The 23,674-nt window shown below is 35.3% G+C and overlaps 1 protein-coding gene across 2 annotated transcripts in view; it reads left to right on the plus strand.

Moving 5' to 3' along the window:
- The window catches only part of ASCC3 (activating signal cointegrator 1 complex subunit 3), a 259,967-nt gene that overhangs the window by 67,848 nt on the left and 168,445 nt on the right, over window positions 1-23,674 (plus strand). For both annotated transcript variants that reach the window (XM_050316537.1, XM_050316536.1), the window contains exons 9-10: window positions 3,636-3,836; window positions 4,295-4,435. In XM_050316537.1, the coding sequence (XP_050172494.1) occupies window positions 3,636-3,836; window positions 4,295-4,435 (342 nt within the window). The remainder of the gene's footprint in view (window positions 1-3,635; window positions 3,837-4,294; window positions 4,436-23,674) is intronic.

A 23,674-nucleotide genomic window follows, 5' to 3' on the forward strand; every position in this document is an offset into this window, starting at 1 on the left:
TGTTGAGAATAGCACTTAGATTTTATTCTGCTTAAAATTTCTATCATTTCTGTTGAATTCTAGGGATAAATCAGCTTTGGAATAGAAAGCTGAAGAATGTTGCATCTTACTTTCAGTAAAAAAACACATTCTGCCATCCAGTGGCTACCAGTTCTTTAAGCAAGAAGGGATTTCATTAATTTATCTGAAAAAGAATTGGTCTGTAGAAGTCTTGACTGACATTATTTTACCAGAGGGGAAAAAGTTGTTTTCAGCTTTCAAAATTGTGCAAATGACAAGTTAAAAAAGCAGAACTTCTAGTACCTTTGTAAAACTGGGAAATTCTGAGCATTGTGTTGCAGTTCTGTGTGCTACCTTACTGATTTTTATGGAAAAAACTGCTGAGTTTGGAATAAAATTCTGCTTACTGTTTGGAATAAAATACAATTTAGGGGAAAGGTATTCTTTAATATTTTTTTAACCAAATGGGAAGTTGGTTTGAAAAGTCTTAGGATACTTTTTTTCCTTGGGAATTCCTTTCTCTTGGAGCTTTTTTAATCCTTAATATGTTCCTGCAGAGAATATTTCAAAGAATGTTATGCATTATGTATTGAGATTTTTAATGTTTTGTATTGATTTGTCAGTGCATGCTCGGAAATTAATACTGTGTTGAACGAAAGTCTGGATTCTGGTCAGAATTCCATTATTTAAAAAAATTACTTTTAGTATTTAACCAGGCTTTTATGGATTTTATTTTTTAATTAATCTTTATTCCACTCTTAATCCTGCTTCAGTAGGCTTAACATCTTTCCAGAAAACAAGCTGAAGTCTATTTTCTAGCTTGTTACACAAATTCTTCTGGTTCTTCTGGAACATCTGTTTGTTTATTGCTACTTACCAAGTCAGTCTTGATCCCTGATGTTAGTATTTTAAATGGGAAAAGAGAACAAGAAATTATTTTTATTTTTCTAAATATTTCTAGATCTTTGCTTAAAATTGCATGTTCTAGGGCTATAATATATGTTAATTTCTGCCAAATATAGAGAAAAAAAGATGTTTTACACTGTACAATTTTAAAGTTTCAGAGAAGTTGGAACCATATATTCCTACAGGCAGTAGTTTAAGATAACTTAAGGACATCTTTAAGGGTGTTAAGAATCACACAGCTGTAAGGTGACCTGTATGTGTAAAGCCATACATATTCAAATAGGTGATTGTGAAAAATTTCTGTCATTTAATTCTGAAGATACTTACACTGGACTTCATTTAGACAGCAATGTTTCTGCTTTTGTTTAAAACCTACTTCTTTTTATAATATGCTTGTTGTGCGGTGCAGTGTTTATTTAGTTCAATTCTGTAATCACCAGCTGTATTTTTGAGTTTCTCTCTATACATCCTTTATTATAAACACTGTAAATAATGTTAATCAGTGTGAACTTTATATAGTGTTTATAATAGTAAAACGAACTAGAGGGAATAGGGAGGGAAAAGCACAAATATAACCAATTACAAGGACCTGGCAAGAAATCTCAAAATGAAATTCAGGCAAATTAGAAACCTAAAATGACTAAGGAGGCCATAAAAATAGCTGATTGAACTCTGATGGCACCAACGTAATCAGCAGGTCTCTGGGAAGCCCATTAACACTTCATAATAGTCTCATTCATGAAGGTGAAATGAATTTTGAAGATGACCCACCAAGAACATATTAGAACATTATGTATATAAAAATTGGTGCAAAACAAATAAGCTTTCCTCATTGCAGTCTTGCAGGGAGAACACACTGCTAGAACACTAACAGTGAAAACTGTTATAATCTTGAAATTTAGCCACTAAAAATTGAAGAAACTTGATTAAAAGTACATGAAGTATTTACAGTAGATACTTTTTTTTTTTATCCACCAAAGACACTTACCAGTTTAAAACAGATATTTGGCTATATTTAAGATTTGTCAATCCTCTAAATACAAATGCAGTTTATGGTTTGAGTAGTACTTGCTTTTTAAGAGTACCACAAGAAGTTTTCAACCCGAAAGCTTTGCTGAGACAAAGGTACCGTTACACTGAACAGCAGATTTTTCAAAAAGTACTGTGTTGATTACATAGCATTGTCATGGACTTCTATATCAATGAATGTTGTTTTTTTCGTGTTCAGAGTCATCTCGAATAAAACTACAGTTAGCTAGTCATTAAGTACATAATTCCTGTAAATTTAAAAGTAGGGAACTGTCAAGTGTTTTGAAATTGGTGTATTAATCTAAATTTATATTTTGTATCTCAGCCTCTCATACTACTGAGAAGCTGCGGTAAAATGATAGATCTAGTGTTGTTTGTCACAAAATTAAATAAAGTGCTTTATTTAAATAGCTGATGAAGCTTTCTTCCTAAGCTTACATTACTTAAGGCAGTAATAAATTAAGTCCTGCTGAAATAATTTGCTTAATATTGGAAGGCACTGAAAAGAGTATTTGGTATTGGAGGGGCTAATACCATAGAAAATGTCTATAAATTAATTAAAGCACTCAGAATAATGGAAAAGGAGATTTTCAGAAGATGCTTTCAGGCCTGTTCTTTACTGTACTTTTGTGGTTTCCTACAATTAAAGTAAAAATTATAATAATCAAAAATATCGGTAAGTACCTTTCATGCTTTGTAGTACAAGCAGTGCAGGTAATTAAATCTGTAAAAAGGAAATAATTGTGTTCTGCAGTCTATTTTAAAAATCTGTAAAAAGTAAGGAGGAAAAACTAAGTTTATTTGAAAATGAATTTTGTATCTTAAGGGTCTGTTCTTCAGTTGCAAAGGTTTTATAATCTTCAAATGCATAATTGTAACTGTCTATCTACAGTGATTCTTTCCTGGTGAAAATGTCAATTTTTAGAGAGACCAAGACAAGGAAAGTATTTTTGTAATTGATGATTTGTGCTTTTGAAGATTTAAATATGCATTAAACTATAATAACCATAATTTCCTGTATTAGCTCTATTAATTTAGTTTTTAAAACATTCTCAAAACTTTTTTGGGACTCCACATATAAGTTTTATGTTCCTTTTGCTAGCTGCAGCTTGTTGTAAATATTGTTGGAGAAAGGTCTGAATATAAACAGTTGCAAGATGGAGATTTCATCAGAAGCAAAAGAAAGTTGGTACTGAATTTGTGAATCTGTTTGCAAAATTGAACTTTATTGTGCAAAATTAATGGTCAATAATTTTTTTAATCATCTATTTTTTCAGCAAGTTCCTGTGTAATGCTGCCTCTTCTTCTATTAGAGTAATCATAGTTTGTCATCTTAAAGATATATATTGTTCTATTCTTATTAATGCTGTTTTACTGAAGTTTAATTAATAGCTCAGTATTTTACTGTATATTCATTTTGATCAAACTCTTGACTTAAAAAAAAAAAAAATGCTGAGATAGTATGCTCCATTTTGTTTTCCTTATGGATTTGATATTTGAGAGTTGGGTAGAAGTGGTAGCCTCAGGATAAAAAAACTTGAAATAATACATAGATAGACAAGTATCCTAAGTTTGGTTTCCATATGTTCTTTTTCTCATGATTAATGTATGTATAGATAGACACACACACACACACACACACATATATACCTACATGTTGTATGAAAAATCCAGAATATGCGTATTGTTTGTTTTCACAGATTGGACAACTTGCTTTTAAAGGCATGAAAAGACTAAACCGAATCCAGTCTATAGTTTTCGAGACTGCCTACAACACAAATGAGAACATGCTAATCTGCGCCCCCACTGGAGCTGGAAAGACTAACATTGCCATGCTGACAATCCTTCATGAGATTCGCCAGCATGTCCAGCATGGTGTTATCAAAAAGGATGAGTTTAAGGTAGGAGTTTAATGAACTGAATAACAGCTTTTTAACTGTTAGGTAAAACCCGTTATATGTTATACATGGAGTATGAAATCAGGAAGTTTTCAAGGATATTACACTTTTCCAAGTTAAAGATAGAGCTAGTTTTGATTTACTTTATTATTGTTAAAGCTATTCTTATTTGTGTTCCAAAAATCTTATTATGAGAGTAAAAAGCTATGAAAATGCATTTAGCTTTGATGCAGAACCAATTTTCAAAGCGATGAGGCTGTATAAACAAAATCCATTGTCCTTTAAACAGCTGCACACTTACCCAACAAAGATAACTACTTTTCATATATCACTATTAAGATTTTTCACTGTAAGCGCCTGGCATCATATCTCACAATAAATTGTGATTTGTAATGGTTGCCATGAAACAAACAACGTTGTGGGGTTTGCTCATTTATCAAGTGAGTGTTCTTCTGGTGCAGATTGTGTATGTTGCTCCTATGAAGGCTTTGGCAGCCGAAATGACAAATTACTTCAGCAAGCGTCTGGAACCACTAGGCATTACTGTGAAAGAGCTGACTGGTGATATGCAACTGTCAAAAGGTGAAATTCTGCGAACACAGGTATGCATAATATTTTAAAATACCGTTCTGTGTGTGTACTCATACCTCTTCATAGGTACACTAGTCTTTTCTTCAAACTCCTCGTAACAGTCCTGGTGAAGCACCTGAAATGTTATTACTAAGTCTGTAATTACACTGATTATATACCAAAATGTGGCTTTTGATTCAAAGAGATGAAAACACACATACGTCTTATCATTTTTATTTCAGGCAAATGCTCTCTGTGTCAATGAAATATCATTTTTCCAAAATACTGAGACACTTTTATACCTGTTCTTGCATACAGTTCTGTGTAATTATCCTTTCTCCTTCTGCATGGTGCAAAAAATCAGAAAAAAGACTTGGTTGTATTATCACTATTAACATTTATAAGTGTAACTTGTAGTAATTATGGATTCAGATGAATTATATTTCGTCAGTCTTAGCTTTGATGTATTTTGCCTTTCTGTGGTAAGAGGAGAGGAAATTTTCACATGACAAGAAAAGATGTCTATATGTAATTAGTAATTAGGAGGACCACTGCAGTAATGCAGTATGAAGCCATGAATAGCAGTTACAAGGTGTCTATGCATACCTATTGACACATACAGTCACAATACTGTGGTAACCAATAAATAACAAACCCATATCAATGAGTGACAGTAATATTGATGACACTTTATCAAAGTGACTTTGCAACACCATCTACCTAAAATTGGGATTTACAAAATAAAAAACTTTTTGATGGGAACTTTTAATAACTGAAATTATTTACGTATACCAGATTGCCATTTTAAATTACTTTTCAGCTAGGGTACACAATCAAATCAGGTCAGGGTTATAGCAGAGTGAAAGAAAGGGCATGTGTAATCACTGCTGAAACTGAAGTGATAGTGGAAAAGTCTACTCTGAATGTAAGTACAAAGTTTGATGAACAGAATATAGAATGGAAAAGTGCTGTTTTATTTTGTTCTTCTAATTTGAAACATAAGTCATAAAATCTCACCTTATTACTAAAACTCTGCTTACATCCAGTAAAAAAAGTAAAAAAAGAAAACCAAAAAATATTTCAGGCAGTATTAAAAAATGCGTGTGGAAAACAATTTACAAAGTTGAAATTCCATTCCTCTAGTAATGGGAAATTATTACTATATACAAAGTCTTAATTTAGAGCAGCAGACTAATTTAAGTGTAGGAAGACTGTGTGCTTCATCATGCTCTTTTATATCAGTCCAAAACACCACTACTAGCACAATCTTTTTTTTTTTATTTATTTTTATTTTTTTTTTTGTGGGGAAGAGGCTAAAGTAGATTCATATATAAAAATCAAGAAGAAATGGCACGGGGAGGACCTGGGTGAAAATATTTTTTCCTACCATAGACTCATCTCACTGCTTTGCAATTTTTTTTTTTTTAACTGAAACTTACCTTCAAGGGATTTCAGCAGTTTCCTATGTATGTCCTGGGATAGAAGGACTGATGTTGTACTTGTAGTTTCTAAACTTCTGGGAAGAGTGGAGGTGAAAGAAAAGTGGTTTCCAGAAGAGGAAAAATATGGAAACCATTAAAGTATTTGTAAACCAAAATTTAGTTCCTAGATTTTCAAAGGAACTATAATTAAAGTATTGATTAATTTCAGTTTTTGCTTTTGCTCAGGTTTGTGTCTTTGCTCTTCAAAACACTGTGAAGGTTGAAAAGAAAAAATACAAAGGCCAAAAATTCTGGGACAGTGAAATAGTAATTTTTTGTTTCGTTTTGTTTGTTGTAGCTAGTCAGTCTTATGATTAGTCAGAATTGTAGGAGGTGAAGATGAGAGCTAATGCCAATCCAAGAGTTACCAGTGTTATTGCTGCTGCTGTTCCTGCAGATTCTGGAGCCCAGCAGTGTGCAATGTTTTATGCTGCATGTCAAAGTGCACAGAAAATACATAGCCACCTTATAAACTGAGGGAAGGGCACTTGCCAGTGCTGGATCTTGCTTATTGCTCTTTGCATATATTGTTTTCTATGAACACTCATGAACTTTCTTTGACCAACTAGGCACTTAAAACCACCTCATACAAACAGGTTTCTTTTATTGCTCTTCACCCTGTATTAAACTGGTTCTTGCTGCAAAACTTAATTTTACTTGTCAGCCTTTCTAATGTGTACATTTCTCAGGCAGGAATACTCTGATAGGTGTTTCTTTTTTATTTATAGTTTCAGAGTTGCTTTGCCAGTCATTGCTCTGTTTTCCAGCCTTCTGTAGTGTAATTAATGAAGTACCTTGGTTTAACAGAAAAGCAATTTTTTCCTGAAAGAATTAATGTTATAGCAGGTAGATGCATGCACACAATTTATATGCACAGGGATGGTCTATATCATATGGGGGATAGAAAGCATGGAGTAGGATCAACTGAAGATGTGGTATTTCAGGTTGAATCACTGTTTCGAAGGATCTCAGCTGATTCTTCTAGACAACTGAAAGCCTGATGTATTTCTTCCATGACAGTTATTTTCTGCTTCCTTTCTGAGCAGTTGCATTTTCACCATGTTTATTTGAGGTGAATCAAATCAGTCACAATGGAAGATGTAAAAATAAGGTAATTGTCAGGTATTAGTTAGAAGTAGCACTTCAGTGACCATCCTCAAAATTTTCTCCTTTCCATCCTGCTTGCTTCATCCTTTGCCTGTGTGTATTTAAAAATGCGTATTTTTTAAGTTATTACATGTATCTGTTATGCTTATTCTGATGAGGAAAAATTACTTTATATGACAAATTGCTAACTATCTCCCTTCTTAGGAATCCACTCTTAATGTACAGTGGGATCTATCTTTATTACCTTTTCTACAAATACTTTTAAATGCTAGCCAAAAAAAGTAACAAGGGATTTAAATCTTCATTCCTTTTATAGTGGAACATAGTCTTTTAAATGTTTTTGAAAGATACTCCAATTTAAAGGGTCTGTAGTACAGTTTTTCAGCAATAACTCTTGTGTTTTCAGTGCTGTCATTTTCACTCATCCAGAAGGCAGTCACGTTTCTTGCTGCTCCATACCTCTGTGGTATTACACATGAGATGATTTTACTTCCATGTAATTATTTAATATTCACTACCATTACTATGGTTCCAACAGGCACTTCAGAAGCCAAGCTTTTTTAAAAAAAAGTTATTTCTATATCTTTTACCAATAGTAAAATTGCCTCAAAAAGAAAAATAAAAATAATTTCTATTAACTCTTTAGTCACTCCTCTTCCCACATCTCTCCCCACATCTTTTACAGTGAAAGCCACAGTTACTACATATTTAAGTTTAACATGTGGGATTCATGTTAAAACTCTAAGACAGTTTCCCTTCATAGAATCATGGAAACATAGAATGATTTGGGTTGGAAGGGTCTTCTTTATAGATCATCAAGTTCCAGTCAGTGCCCCTGCCATGGACAGGGATGCCACCAATCAGATCAGGTTGCTCACGGCCCATACAATCTGTCTTTGAACACTTCCAGGGATGGAGCATCTAATCTAAACCTGCCCTCTTTCAGTTTAAAACCCCTGCCCCTTGTCCTAATATTATCTGCCCATATCAAGAGTCCCTCTCCCTTCTTTATATAAACCCCCTTAAGGTGTTGGGAAAACCCCACAATTAGGTCTCCCCAAAGCCTTCTTTCCTCCAACCTGAACAACCCCAGCCCTCTCAGCAACTCTTCATTGAAGAGGTGCTCCAGCCCTCTGATCATCTTTGTGGCCCTCTGGACTTTCTCTAACAGGCCCACATCTTTTTTGTGCTCAGTTTTTGAGAAAAGTATATGTGTAAGTGTTTAACAGGTCACTTTAATGTTTCAGTTGAAGTAGATCTAGGGTCTATTACTGAATAATTTGTGCAGAAATAAGTGCTTCACTGTGCCTGAGAACAGAAGAAAATAAACTTGTTACAAAAATAAATAACCCTATTTATTGTACTTATTTGTACTTGTATTGTTCTTATAGAAACTTTATCTTACATTATTAAAGTGTTGTTTTCGTAGTCTAAATAAAGATAGATTAACTTTTCACTTTCTTTTTCTTGTTAAAAAACAATCCAAGGAAGTTTATTTCCCTACAGTTGATATTTTTCCTATCAGTGCTAGTCTAAGTGTGTTTGTATACTGACCTACTGTGATCTAAGCATGTTCACATACTGACATACTATTGCATTATACTTAGACATCACTTAAACCAAAATGATATTAAACATATTTTAATCATAATCTATTGTTTGGTACGTTGTTTTTAATATTTAAATGAAAATATTTTAAAATCTTTAAAATTTAATATTTAAATTTCTAATATATTTAATTGAACTATTTAATATTTAAATGAAAAGTATTCATAAGAAATAACATGTATTTCACTGAGTAGCATTCAAGTTAATATGAACTGGGTGATTGTCTTCATGGGCTTTCTTGGTTGTGCATATAGCATTGCTCCGTCTTTGCTTTGCACAGTCTAAAAATTGATATAACAAAATTTGCAAATCAACTCCTGGGCTTTTGGTAATCTGTGGCCTTGTGTTTGCAACAAATGCAGTAATTATAGTTATCTTTTGAAAGTTTGGAGAATAACACTGGGACTGGATGGAGCAGTGTGGATTTATATTGTAATCACCACATGTGAAAGCAGTGCCCTGCACTGGGCAGAGCATATTATAAACTGATGAGTGGCATGATGCCTTAACTTGTGCAAAACAGTGGTAGCCTCTAGAGAGTGCAGAAATGCCTTCTGGCCTTAACAAAAAGTGAATGGCCATCAAAAAATATATAGAAGATAGTTTCTTCTTAATTTTTTATACATACATAGTGTGAAACAAAATTAAGATCCTTGGCATAGCATAATAAAAACTTATCAAAATTTCTTCCACTTGTATAATCTTTAAAAATAGCTTTAAAAAATTATCCTGTTAAATATATTTTATTTTCTTTTTAATGAAAGTTATTTTCCTGTTGCATTGCATCTTCAGTTAATGTGAATATTTCTCACCCTTAAACTAGTACCTCAGCAGTTTTGGTACAATCCTTGTCAACAGCCCTCATTCTAATTCAAATCAAGTACATATAAGTGAGTCTAACATTTTAAAGTTGAAATAAATTTTCTATAATGTTTTTGCTATATTTTGTGCTTCAGACCTGCAGTTATAGGACAAACTTCTTTTATTGGTCTTAGATCTCTTCCTTTGCCTTGAAGACTGTCAGACTGTCAGGAGCCTTGCTTGCTACAGATATGTAATGGTGTAAAGGCCAGATTACGAATGCTTTCTGTGTTGCTAAAATTATGTGGTAGTTGGAAACAAATCTGGTCAAATTTTGAAAGCAGGCTATTTTTCTCAACCTATAAACCTCTATAAATCTCTGTTCCTTCATTTTCATATTCTTGGAGTTAAAGGGATTCAAGGAGCAGGAAAAGGAAATTTATTGGTTTTTAAATAAATGAGAAACTGAATCAAACTATTATTGTGTGAATAGTCCTGATTCTGCCACTTCTGAACTATGGAAGTTCAGAAAAAAAAAAAAGTTTTTTTTTAACTCTCTGGAAAGATAGATTTTTTTTTTTAAAGGAAAACATTTTTGTTTTTATTATTGTTCTTCCTGATCAAAACATAATTATACAGAGAAAAAGGATATTAATTTAAAATATAGTATTGGATTTTCTGTAATGTTTACATAGTACTCAAGTGCTTCAAGACCCACAGAAATAGTTGTATATATTTACTGAATTGCAAGTCTGTGCCTATTAACATGGGCCTGACAGACTTCACAGAAACAGACATTTCTAGAACTTTATGTTTCTGCAGGCCTCCACATAGCTCTGTCTTTTTTCTGTCATAGATTTGATAAACATCAATTGAATATTTGATTAAAGAAAGGAGTATTGGAAGCAAATGCTGTGTCTGACCTTAGTCTGCTTTCAACCTAAGATTAATGAAGGTAGGAAGTGGGAAACCTATAGCATTCATCCGTTAAAAAAATAAAATAAACAGCAGAACCCCCCCCTCCTTTATGAACTCTAAAAAATTCCAAGATGTTCAAATAAATCAAATTCAAAGCTTAAATTTGTTTGCTGTCAAGTCCTTCTAAACCTGACTTACACTGTCATTTAGAAAAAGGGCAACTGGCTGTTGTATTTGTTCTCTGCTCATTAACCTGTATAAACTAAAATCATGTTGCTTTTAGAGTTGATTCGTAACATTGCTCACAGTTTATATAAAAACTATCTTTAACATTTTGCTAAGAAGCCATCCTTCAAAGGTTTAGGTTCGAGTAGTGATACCACTTCCATTTTCCAAGTGCCAAACATGTTGAGCAGCTTAAAAATGTGAATGATTTTCAGGCACCCAGGCCAGAGCAGGAGGAGGGGAGGAGGTGCTTCAGGCACTGGAACAGAGATTCCCTCACAGCCCATTGAAGAGACCGTGGTGGAGCTGATGCCCACACTGTAGCCCTGGGAGGACCCCACACGGCAGCAGGTGGATGGTACCCTAAAGGAAAATATGGCCCACAGAGAGCTGATGCAGGACTAGGCTCCTGACAGGAACTGTGCCCACGGAAAGGACCCATGTTGGAGCAGTTTGGGAAGGGCTATCCTGTGATAGGGGCCCCACACTGGAATGGCTGAGACCAAGAGTTGTGGACTGACTACAGCCCCCAAACCTGAGACACAGAGGGCTTGGGAACAAAGCAGTGAAGTTGAGCCTGGGAAGAAGGGGACGAGCAGGAAAGGATTTTAGGTTTTGTCTTTTTTTCCTAACTATTACAGTGTATTTTTAATTTGCAATAACTCAAGTTAATTTTCCCTGAGTCAAATCTGTTTTGCCTGGGACAGTAATTGGTAAATGACCTTCCAGCCTGCATCTTGACCCATGAACTTTTCCATCTTATTTTCTCTCCCTGTCCATGTAAGGAAGGGAAAAGAGAGAGTGTTTGGTTGGGCATCTGCCAGCCGCTAAGGTCAACCTACAAAACTGACCTACCAATTAGTTTTAATTTTGGATTTTTTTCAAATAAAGTTACTACTTTCATTGGCATTTTTCTTTTTGTATTTAAAGTCCAAGAGAGTTTTGTTAGTTTATTGCAAATTTTATTAACTGATTATTTTTCTATTTAGCTTTAGCTAGCTCTTTATACTGGAAATAAAAGTAGTTTAGAACAAAAGGGCAATTCTTACTGAAGAGCATGAGTAATACAACAATACTGATGGTGTTTTTGAAAGCAGTAGAGTTGTAAATGAAAAGAGAATTTGTGTAAGCTGCATTTGCATTGGCAAATACATTTGTCTGATTACTGAAGAGAATGCTTTTCTTGACTAGAGGAAATAACCTGAAGGACCGAATGTATTTTGACATCTCAGAGATTAGCTGATTAATTGTACTTGTGAGGGCAAGGCAGAAGTGAGAAGTGAAGCAGAGACCACAAAATCATCAGAGCTGAATAGGGCAAGTAGTTTCGAGAACGACAAATGGCATCAGGACCTCTGAGTAATATGGATGATCACTCTGATAGATTCTGTCAGCCGATAGACTCTGATATTAAGTCATGAAGGCTTTATTCCCTATTGGAATCTGATACTAATAAAATGGAATAATGCTTTTTTCTCAAGTTCTTATCGGCAATATAAAACTAATCAAGTCCAGAACTATTTGAAGCAAAAGAGGGCTATAAAGTTGAGGTGCCTGCTGTTTCATCAACAGCTTTATTTTTCTCAGACACTGTTTCTCATTTCCTGCACTTTAATAGGGTACAGAGATGCTTCTAAGGAAAAGCAAATAGTGAAGTTGATTCCTGCTACTTTTCCTATGAAAATAGAAGGGCATATATTTTGTTTTTAGACCATTATATTTTATGATAATTTGCTGTGTATGTGCTTCTCATTTCATGCATATACAAAGCCCACTCACTGTTAGAGGCTGACTATACATATATAGTCACTTTTCTTATGCATATAGTAAGTACACAAGATAGTGACTCTTTACAGCAGTAAAGATGATGTCATCTTGCCATGTATATCACCACACCTTACAAAAATGTTTCAATACGTGACCAAGAATTGTGAATGTTTTTAATTCAGAATGTCAACAGCTCTTCTTCCGTAGTAATAATTCACAGACTATTTTATTGTACTGCATTAAACAGAAATCAACTGTAGAACACTTGATTTTTTTTTAACATTGGCATTGTTAAATGTTATTCCGTTAATATTACTATAGCATTTTGTGAAAATTATATGAAGAACTTACACTGAAAAATTGCATATAAAATACAATCTAAAGTGCCTTTGAAGCAAGATAGTACTGTTTTATTTTCCTATGTCTTGGTCCTTCATCACTGTCTAATGTCTTTTTTCTTATCCAGTATATTTTGTTTATCCCTGTGAGCACTTACTCTGATGTTAGTCTTGTGTAAGTGTCCTTATCTCCTAATTCATGCCATTGGTTTTGTACTTGCAGTTGTTGCAAACACCTGTATTACTGTTGACTTTAGATGCCAGTCTGTTTCCTTCCAGGAAAAAGTGGTTCTTTGCTCTAGAAACTTCAGATCTGTTAAAAGCAAGAAAATCTACAAATCTCTTTTGGTATTAGGAGTTGAACTTTCATGAAATGGCCTTCAGAAGTGATCCAGAGATTATAAACCTCACAGATACAGAAAAACTCTCTTCAAGTTGTTACTTTCAAAAACAGAATTGAGCCTGGTTAATATTCCCTCTTGCAGTATGCCTGGAATGTAAGTGGTGCTGGATTCTGTGCACATGCATGATTTCAGGAGCAGAATTTTTTGATATTTTGATCAGCATTTGGACTAGGACAGTAAAACATTAAAATCTAGTACCAAAAGAAAAAAAAAATAGAAGAAGAAGGGACATGCCTCTTTTTCTGAGAGAACCTCCTGAATATTCCTCAGTGGTACAAACTTACTGTAAAAAAACCTTCCATTCCTATGAATTTTCAAAGTTATGTACTATTTAAAATCAGAGTCTTTCTTCCTTTAAATAAGGTTAAAACCTTATCTTTCAAAAGAGAAATATTCTAAAATGTTTAGAACAGAAATGCTTTCTAAAATGTATGTCTGAGTCAAGAAAGATCAAAATCTTTTTATACAGTAGGATTTCTGTATGCCAGTCATCTCCACTTCACACTGTTGTTTCCATATGGATTTCCTTTATTTCAGAAGTTCTCACAGTGTGAAAAATAAAATTTTGCTCCCTGCTTCACTGTTCATGCTATCTTCAGGGCAAACTATGTTTAAAAAATCCACTATCCAGGATCTCTTTGGGGCAATGAACCTTGATGGCACACCACAGACTGTTACATGTTGTTTTTTTGTAAATGCTAAGTGTATTTCTTAGTCAGCATTTAGTTCTCAAAGCAAGATTGTTAAAATAAAATCTTGCATATAAATAGTATCTTGTACTACTGGGGTCTTTATAATGTTCTGACCTTTTCAGTCTTTTCACCAGTAAGCCGTGCACCGGTTTCACCAGTTGATAATAGTCGCACTCAAGTGTGTGACTAGTAATGCTCAACTCTTCATTCTCCTCAGCTTATGGAGGGAGAAGATGAAATCCTGAAAGCATTCTGATTGATGAGCAGAAGGAAGAAAAGCTAGTAATCTTTCTAAGGTTACTCTCTTCAGAGATCCAAAATAGAGAATAAAAAAAGGGAAATGAGGACATAATCTGGATTAAGTGAAGCTACACTGACTAGAATCTGAAACTGGAGAAACTACTTCTACTTGAAGCCCTGTTCTTTCATGGGTGGGCACACTTCTATAATGCTGGTATGCCCATGCAGCTCACCTCAGGAATAAGTTTGCAGTTTTCTATCACTGTAGTGCTATTCCCTGACTCATTAAAGACCAGGAAGGAACTTTTCCATGGGGGCCATTTTTATGTAGCGTATTTATTTCCCTGGAGGTTCCTTCCTTCCTTACACCAACTTATGGAAATAGTAAAGCATGTGGAAAAAAAAAAAAAAATTGATGTTAAACAGCAGAGCAGTAACTTGGAGCCTGTGACATTAGTTCTTTGACTGAACTCTTTTATCTTCAGAAATAAAGGCAGTAAACTCTGACATCATGTGTAGGACTCCTGGTTTTCTCTGATGGTGAAAACTATTAAGAAACAAATGAAATTTGGCTTGTAAAAGAGATTTCTGGATAATTTTCCAGTGGATTGAGTTAATAAACTTGTTGCATAGTTGAAATGTTGTCTGCATTCTTTCCATTGTTTTTGCTGCTGGAACGACAACGATGCTTTCTCAGGATGATGTTATAATTTTGTGCCTTCCTTTTCTTTTGGCATCAGTCTTTCAATACCCTAGTGGAGTTGTTGGAAACCCATCAGATTTATGGCTCTCCCATTAATATATGTGCCTGTACAGCTAAGATTTTGCCAGGGGGGCAAAGTACTTATACATCATCAAACAGTAGCAGTTTAATAAAAAACAGCAGCCCTTTATAGGGAACTGAATGTGCTTTCTGTGACCTAAGTTAATTTTTAGATTCATAGCAGATTTTACCAAAAATCAATCCTCCATGCTTCAGAAATTAGAATTACTGCTCTTAGTGCATTCATTTACATTTTATTTGAAGTAATTTAGACAGACATAGTTGTTTATTTTACTAAGATGCCTGCTTGCTTGCTGTTAATTGCATAATCTGTAGAATTTTAGTACAGGCTTTGAGTAACCTACTTTGTGATTAATAATCAAATGCAACATACTATGATGAAATGTGTAATTGACTGGCATTCTTTGCTGTGACTCACTTGGCTAAAATCTCTATTTAGATTGGATGGGAAGGTGGGAGTTAATTTTTGGTTTAGCAGTAAAATCTAGTTGAAATGATGCCAGATAAAATTACAGTAATTTTGAACAACAGGAAAAAGTTTGTTTTATGTATTCTGATGTATTCTGTAGTTAAAGGATGTAGGGTGGGTTTTTTTGTAATTGCATTTTTGTTAGTATGTTCCCTTGTATTGGAAGAAATTATGTTCATGCTTGATTTTACTACAAGTTTTTCTAAACTGTTTTGAAAACAAAGTTTTGAGTGGTTTTCTTTTCTTCTCTATAAATGATGAACCATTTGGCACTGTACTTCAGCACTTAAATGAAAAAGTACATATATTCAGCTTGGATGAAGAGCCCTTGCTTTAAGTGTATACTTTTTTTTTTCCCCTTTTCCTCTCCAGTGTGCACATTTTTTCATTTACTTGAGGCTTTATCAGAGTATATATTGTTTTAATATATCTGTACTTAATGCACTGACATAAATCACTGTCTCTGCAGAGGTTTGATATTAAAATGTATGCTGGTTTTGTATGGGATAGAGTTAATTTTTGTTAGAGCAGCTAGTATGGGCTATGTTTTAGATTTGTGCTGGAAACTGTGTTAATGATACAGGGCTGTTTCTTTCACTTCTGAGCAGCACTTGCACAGTGTCAAGGCCTTTTCTGCCTCACATCCCACCCCACTGCCAAGGGGAATGGGGGTGCACAAGGGACACAGCTGGGACAACTGACCCCAAATGACCACAGGGATATCCCACACTGTGTGATGTCATGCTCAGCATATAAAGCTAAGAAGAAAGGGGGAGGGGGAATGTTTGGAAAGACCATTTATATTCCCAAGTCACCGTTACACGTGATGGATCCCTTCTTTCCTGGGGATGGCTGAACACCTGCTGCCAGTGAGAAGTGCTGAATGAATTCCTTGTTCTGCTTTGAATTCTTTGTGTGCCCAGCTTTCCCTTTGCTTGTTAAACTCCCTTATCTCAACCCACAAGTTTCCTGACTTTTACCCTTCTGATTACCCTTCTTCTCCCCTATCCCACCAGAGGGGACTGTGTGGGGCCTACTTGCTGACTGGGATTAAACCACAACACAGTGGAACTTGAAAGTATGAGTGTACAAATAAAAAAAAATAATAATAAAAAAAAGATGGGTGGTTTGGAAACACCATGGTTCCAGACAGCAACTGAAAACATTAAGAGGAATGCTGTTGCTCTTTGGTTGTATGGCTAAGACCAACAGTGTCACCTACAGGTGAAATAAGTAGACTTCGTAATTTTTCAGGTGGAAATACCAGACACACAAGATGAGGTAGATCTGATTTACTAACTTTCCAGTGAATATCTTAAATCAGTTTTGCTGCTTATTCTTGTTGTGAAATTAACTGCAAATATGTAATTCAAAATATTTCTGTAATAAGTGCTTGCTAAAAAAAGTTTGAAATGATTTTTAATGTGTATAAAAGATGTTTATTGAGCATATCCTGCCCATTTACAATTTAAATCAAATTACATTGAAAATGCTTCTGATTTATGACATTAAAATACATTTACTGTCTGTTTTTCTAGAGGTCAAAATTCATTGTTTATCAATGATTCATCTCAGTTCATTGTGGCAGAATATTGCAGAAGAGAATATGAAAGAAAATGTCAAAAATATTACATTGAAAAAATTAAATTAGTAAACTTTTTTTTTAATTTTTGTATGGAAAAGATCGCTCTTAGATTATTGCATCTGTTACTTCAATACAACAGGTATTAACTATGGCAAAGTTCTGAAAGTAAAATAACATACAAACTTTATATGTATTAAGAGAGGGGAGTGTTCTTGTTTAGTCTTTTTTTGAGGCTTCATCATCTTCCTTTCTCTGTTACTAGGTTTGTAATTAAATTATTATTTTTAAAAGGGCACTTATTTCTTCACTCTTGCATGACTGGGACTAGTTAAATCAAATTCTCTCTTGACCTTTACTTGAAGGATATTTAGTTGGTTTGCTACAGTGATGTGAACGTCCAGTGGCAACTGAAGCACGTGAGTTGCAAAGTATTGCTAATATTTTAAGCTGGATTGTGAACACTAGTGACATTGTCAGAGAGGCTTCTGTGTAACACAGATGCATGATTGTGGGAAGGAGAAAGCCTGGTTTGAGCTGCTAAGTTGCTTTTCCACTTTTGCAACAGAATTATGAAGCTCCTGTAGGCTGCCTTTGAGCTATCTATTCCTTTTGTCACTCAGGTGAGGGGTATATATATCACAGTCTCATGGATTCTGAGCTTAGAAAGATTTGGGTAGCTTTGTGAAGACTATCGTGTGTTGACTAGTCAGCTGTTGTATCTAGAGACCTCAGTGGTAAGTGGTCACCTTACATAAGATTCAGTAGTAGATTTGAGCCTGTTTCTTGTGTCTTCACAGGCACCAGTTTTGGTTTGGGCTGGTTTTAGTGTGGGTTTTTTTGTCGTTTAAGAAAATAATTAAGACAGTGACATTGAAAATCAAATGTTACTTCTTCATGTCAAAGGCATAGTGATAAACACAGGATCTCTTTGCTGCTCCTGCCACTTCTTTGATCTTGCTTTATGATGTTTCAGACAGTCCATCTTATTTAGTTGTACACTCAGCAAGTTGTACTCACTGCTACATCTCTCAAAACAGATAAACGATACATTGATTGGGTAATCTTAGTATTGGGGCGGAGGGAGAGAGGGGAGAGTTCATCGTGTAGTAGAAAGTTTCAAAGACTGAGGAGATTCACCCACAAGTCCTGAGGGACCTGGTCAAAGTTATTATGAGGGCTTTCTTGATTACCTTTGAAAGGTTGTGGTAGTCCTCTGTCATGGGGCAAAGTGCACCCTCAGCAAATTTGCAGATGGTACAAAACTGAGAGGAGTAGATAGTTTCACATTCACATCAGATAGTTTCACATTCAGAGGGACTTTAAAAGGCTAGAGAAATGGGCCAACAGAGATCTCATGAAGTTCCAGAGCTAAATGCCATGTCCTACACAGGGGTAGGGGAGTAATTCTATGGACCAGTCCAGGCTGAGTCAGATCATCTCAAAAGCAGCTTCCCAGGAAGGATAGCAGATATTCTGGTGGACAACAAATTGAATATGAGCCATCAATGTCCCCTTTCAGTCTGGGCTGCATTTCAGAAGAGTGTTGCCAGCAGCTCAAAGGAGGTGGGCATTCCCCTCTACTCAGCCCTGGTGAGAGACATCTGTGGTGCTGGATCCAGCGCTGGGCTCCCTATTATGAGAGGAACAGGGACATACTAGAACAAGTCTGGCAGAAAGCCATGAAGATGATTAAAGGATAGAACATCCAACACATGAGGAGAGGCAAAGCAAGCTGGGGCCCTTCAGTCTGGGTATGAAAAAGCTCAGACAGATGTGATCGGTGTATGTGAGCCCATTGTGTGTTCATGTGTAAAGAAGACTGAGTGTCGTGGTTTTGTCCTGGTTCAATTTACTTTTCTACCTCCATACAATTATTATCAGTTGAGAGAAGGTTTATGTAGACAAAAAGAGACTGAATTGAAAAAAGTATGAGTATTTATTATTAACAAACTAAAACTAAAGAATTATATTTACAACAATTCTACTTGAGTAAAAGGTACTATGTATTTACAAAAGATACTTCTCCCCCCACTTCCCTTTATATCAGTCCAAGGAGGAGAAGCAGTCTTTTTCTGTTCTCAGAATTCCAGCTCTCTCTCTCTCTAGTAACACTGCAGCACTTTCGTCGCAGTTGGAACTTCTTTATCTCTCTCTTATTCTGTGTTGGCCTCCAGGGCTGGGCTTACCCCCCTCCTGGGCTAAAACCGAAGGCTGAGGGTTACCCAGGTCCTGAAGGGTTTCCTTCCATAGGCTTGCAAGGGGACACTTGCTTACTATGGATCTTCTTCCACAGGGTTACAGGGGATAATGGTTTAAGAGTTCACCCCTGTTTCCCTATGGAGGTCCCTCCCCATGGGAGAACAGTCCTTGATTGACTTCTCGGCATGGGTCTAGTCTGGATCCCTTACTCGGATCCCAATATCCCACCTGAGCCATTTTCTGCTCCAGCGTAGGTTCTCTCTAGCACCAGCAGCACGGATCCCACACATGGATCCCAACATCCCTACCTGAACCATTTTGTGTTCCAGCGTAGGTTCTAATACCCGTCAGGGTCATAAATCTTCAACAGCAGCAGCATGGATCTCTCACTGAGATCCCAAGTTTATCTGAGCTGTCTCGCTCCAGCATAAGCATCGATCCCTTCGAGGGTCACAAAGTCTTTAACAGGACTCTGCCTCATCTGAGCCGCTTTTACTCCAGCATAAGGCTTTCTCTGTTAAAGTCACAAATCTCTGGTGCATTCACAAGCTCCTCTGTGAGCCGCATGGGGAGTCTCTTCACTCCAGCAAAACTTCTACAGGTGGCAGGGTTTTATTTTTCAGTCTTTACCCTGCTGAAGGGAGGGAGAGCGAAAGGGAGAAGAACAGCAGCTCTCCCCCCTTCGAACTTTTCTTTTCTCTCCTGCGACTGCAGCTTTGACCTTGAAAATCCTGTTATCTCATGGCTGGAATTCTTCTGCAGCGGTTTCTTGTCTAAGCAGTTCGTCTTTTAAACCTTTTTTTTTCTTCACTCTCTCACAAGAGAGAAGGGAGGCTTCAGTACTGCACCTGCCCCCCCCGACCCAAGCCGGGGGAGGAGGGGGCCTTGGCCCTCCTCGGGCCCGCTACCCTTCTACATGGCTGCTGCTCCTAATTTCAACTGCGCCACAACCTTCTCTTCCGTTTTCTTAAAGATGTAATTAGCAAAGGCGTCACTGAACTTTTTGATTGGTTTTTTGTCCGGAAATCACCTGGACAAAACCATCCTCAGCCCCAGGGATGGGCTGGTGGGCAAAACCACGACACTGAGCCAGACCTCAGCAGTGACCAGTGAGAGCAAAAGAGCACAAACTACAATATAGGAAATTCTCTGTAAACATGAGATGTTATTTTTTTTCCTGGGAGGGTGGTCAGACGCTGGACATTTGTGGAGTTTTCGAAAACATCACCTAAGGGATACTCAGTACCTGACTGTATGTGTGTTGTGGTTTTACCTGACAATGTGATCTTGAGCAGACTCTTCTAGGTGACCCTGAGCAGCGGTTTGGATTGGTAGATCTCCAAAGGTGACTTCCAGCCTTATGCGTGCTGTGATTCTGTGAAAATCAAGATTAGCCTGTTTTGATGGAATTGCCTATTGGATATTTACTGCAAGTGTCAGTAAAAGATGAGCAAGGAGCCATTTTAGACACCATTTTACCTGTTACAAGGTTCCCATGTAATGATTAAAGATGACATTTTGTCAAATAAAATTTCAGATTTTCTTCTCTAGCAAGGAGAGGCTAATAAACAGTATGCTTTTCATATTTTTATATGTAAAATTAAGACTAAAAATCCTTTAAATACATTGTTTGAATGTTAAATTCTGAAGTACAATGAATCTCGATAAGTAACAATAAAGAAAGCCTTAACTGAAATTCTTAAACTAATATCGGAGAATATGAAATTGAAGTACTTCATGGTATGAACTAACTGCTCATCTGCATATGAATAATTAATGATCTTATTAAAAACACCAAATAAAATATTATACGTTTTGTCTTTAAGGCTTTTTTGGCACTGAGGATGTAATCTTCAGTAAAACTTGGAGGAATGTAATTTTCAGAAGTGTCTATTACCATTAATATTTTACCTATGAAGAGCTTAGAAGAATGATTTACTTCTTTTTGGTTTAATGTCCTTTTATAGCTGAAAAGGTTCTGTGCAAAAGGTGTCCACGTGTCTTTAAAATTACCGAGTAACTGTTTTGCACTTCCAAATACTTTTTTAAGCACAGTAAATTTTACAGGATGAAAAAGCGGTGTTTTATAGTTAATGCAAATGATGCATTAAGTTAGACCCTTCTCCCAGAGTACAATTTAAATATACTCAGAAGTCCAATTATCTTTGATTTAGATGTAAAAATTGCAGAATAACAGCTGTGCCTGCTGAGTGAATATTCCTCTGCAAAAAGATAGCTTATTTGAGCAGAGCTGAGGATAGGTTGCTCAGGGAATTTTTGTCACTTTTGGATCTTCTTCAAATTTAACTACTTCTGGTCAGTTGAAAATGCAAGTAATTTACAAAATATCATCAGGGCAATGTAGAGTTTATGTCCTTCAAGTTGTCATTTTGCAAATTACAGAGTATCTTAAGTTCTTTAGCATTTATTGTGACTGTTTGTGGAACAAAAACACACATTATACTTAAAATTAATACTTAAAAATATTGCAGATAATCATTCTAAATTTGATTGCATTTAGAGTACAACTTTGTCTAAACTACATCCCAAAGTTTTTTAAAGCACCTCTGACACTGAAGAATTGCTTTACATGTAATACCTATATTGAAATTTACTCTAATTTCTAATAGAGTATATATAATATTATTATAAAGTATTCTTAATATAATAACAAAAACCATTTTGTTATCATAAAGTGTCTAATGATATATAACATGCAGTACTAGCAGTGTATATATTATTAAGATATTAATTTATTAATATGGAGTAGAATATTTTATTTAGACTATATGTTATATATAATTGAAATTTTAAAGGTGTTTTTAATTGAGGTTCTGCAGATGTTTACTTTATAAGCTGATCTTAAAACTGTACAAAATAATATGAGAATTAATCTAATTTGTCCTTCTGAGAAAATGGGTGTAATACATGTATTCCACTATTGATAATTATTACTCTAATTTCATTTTACAACTCCCTGATCATGGAGCTTTCCTAAACTTCCCAGGAAATCTCCTTCAGGGTTTACCCATCTTCGCTGTTAGAAGATTTTTTTTTTAATAGAAATCTATTTTCAACTTAAATCCTAATCAAACTTTATTACCACTTTCCTTATCCAAATGTCTGTCTTCCTCAGCCACCGCTGTTTGCTTTTTGAAGACTCTTGCAGTTGTATTATCTCTGTTCAGTCATATTTATTTAGCCTAAGCATCAGTTCATTAAACCTTTTGTAAAGATCATGCTTCATTTATGTTTAGTCATTCTCATTTTTCACTTCTGGACTCTCAGTTGGTTTGCACTTCTTGAAATAAGTTGCCCAGAACATAACGTGTTGCGCCAAGATCATGCTGCTGCTGAGCAGAGTGGAAGGTTTATTTAGCATGTCCAAATAAAAGCATTTTTCTTCAAAGATTTGAATTTTTGCAATAGCAGAGCATTTTTGGTTCATCTGCAGACTGATCTGTTCTTTTTCTTTTCCCAGTCCAGCTACTGTTCTGCTAGTTGTTTTACATCCTGCATTTGTTGTGAGAACTATTCCTAAGAGTCAGATTAATCTCTTTTGGCTTTAGCCATGTGAAAGTTAGACTTCTAAGGCTGATTCATACTGGGATGAAGTGAACCAGATAGAAGGAGCCTAGACAGCTAGTTTTGAGAGTGATTTTGTAAATTAACAGGTAAGATGGATGAGATAAATCTTATCCTCAATGTAGAATCTTGAAATTGTATTACTGACTCAAGCATTAATGCATCTGTTCTTAACTTAAGACATTTTAAAGTTCTTAGTCCATCCTACAAGGTGTTTACATCTCTGTACAGAATAATATCAATTTAAAGTTTAGTGGGTAGAATCTTTAGTCTATCATTAGGATTACTCATGAAAACATGCAATTGTATTTCCTATTGGTGCGTAAAGAATCCTGCTGAAATCAAAGCGTGTGCTAGTTTTTAGGTAATGTAACTGGAGAATATAAATCTGACAATCATACTGTAGGTCTATTACAATCACCTTCAGCACTAGTTATCATTAATGTTAGCATACATAATTTTCTCTGGAGTGTAGACTTGAAAGAAAATTTCATGAAATCACATTTGCATGCAAGCAAATGAATTGGTGTTTGAGATGTCGTTTTGTGAACAGGTGTGACAAAATTGACTTTTAATCTGTTAAATATCAGCATCTCAGCTGAATCAAGAAACTTTTCTTCATCTTGTACTTAGTACAGCTCCATTATCAGTGATTTGCATTGATTCTTGAAAAAACTGATTTGAGACGGAAACAGAATTTGCTTCATCTTGCATACAAATCTGTGATAGAAAATAAAACTGTTGAGTAAAGGCATGTGAAAAAGGATATTTGGAACAAAATGTCCTCTGCACTTTGGTCTTTTTACACTTAATGTTGGGTTAATCCATGTCTTGAGGTAATGCTTGACAGGAGCAGAACAGAAGGGGAAAAAATCTTAAGCTAATCTTAAAATATAAATAAATAAATAAAAGGTTATCATTATGTCAGCAAGAGTTATTCTGAACTATTTATGTTTACAGTTAATGAGATATGCAGGACCATTGTGATGAGTCTTATAAGTGTACCAGTATAAGTAAGTTGGAAAAACTGGGAACTGAGATAGTCTTTTATCTTTGTCTCCTGAAATT

This window comes from Myiozetetes cayanensis, unplaced genomic scaffold (genome assembly GCF_022539395.1).
Source record: "Myiozetetes cayanensis isolate MyiCay16 unplaced genomic scaffold, myiCay2020 scf2-11, whole genome shotgun sequence".
Classification (NCBI taxonomy): domain Eukaryota; kingdom Metazoa; phylum Chordata; class Aves; order Passeriformes; family Tyrannidae; genus Myiozetetes; species Myiozetetes cayanensis.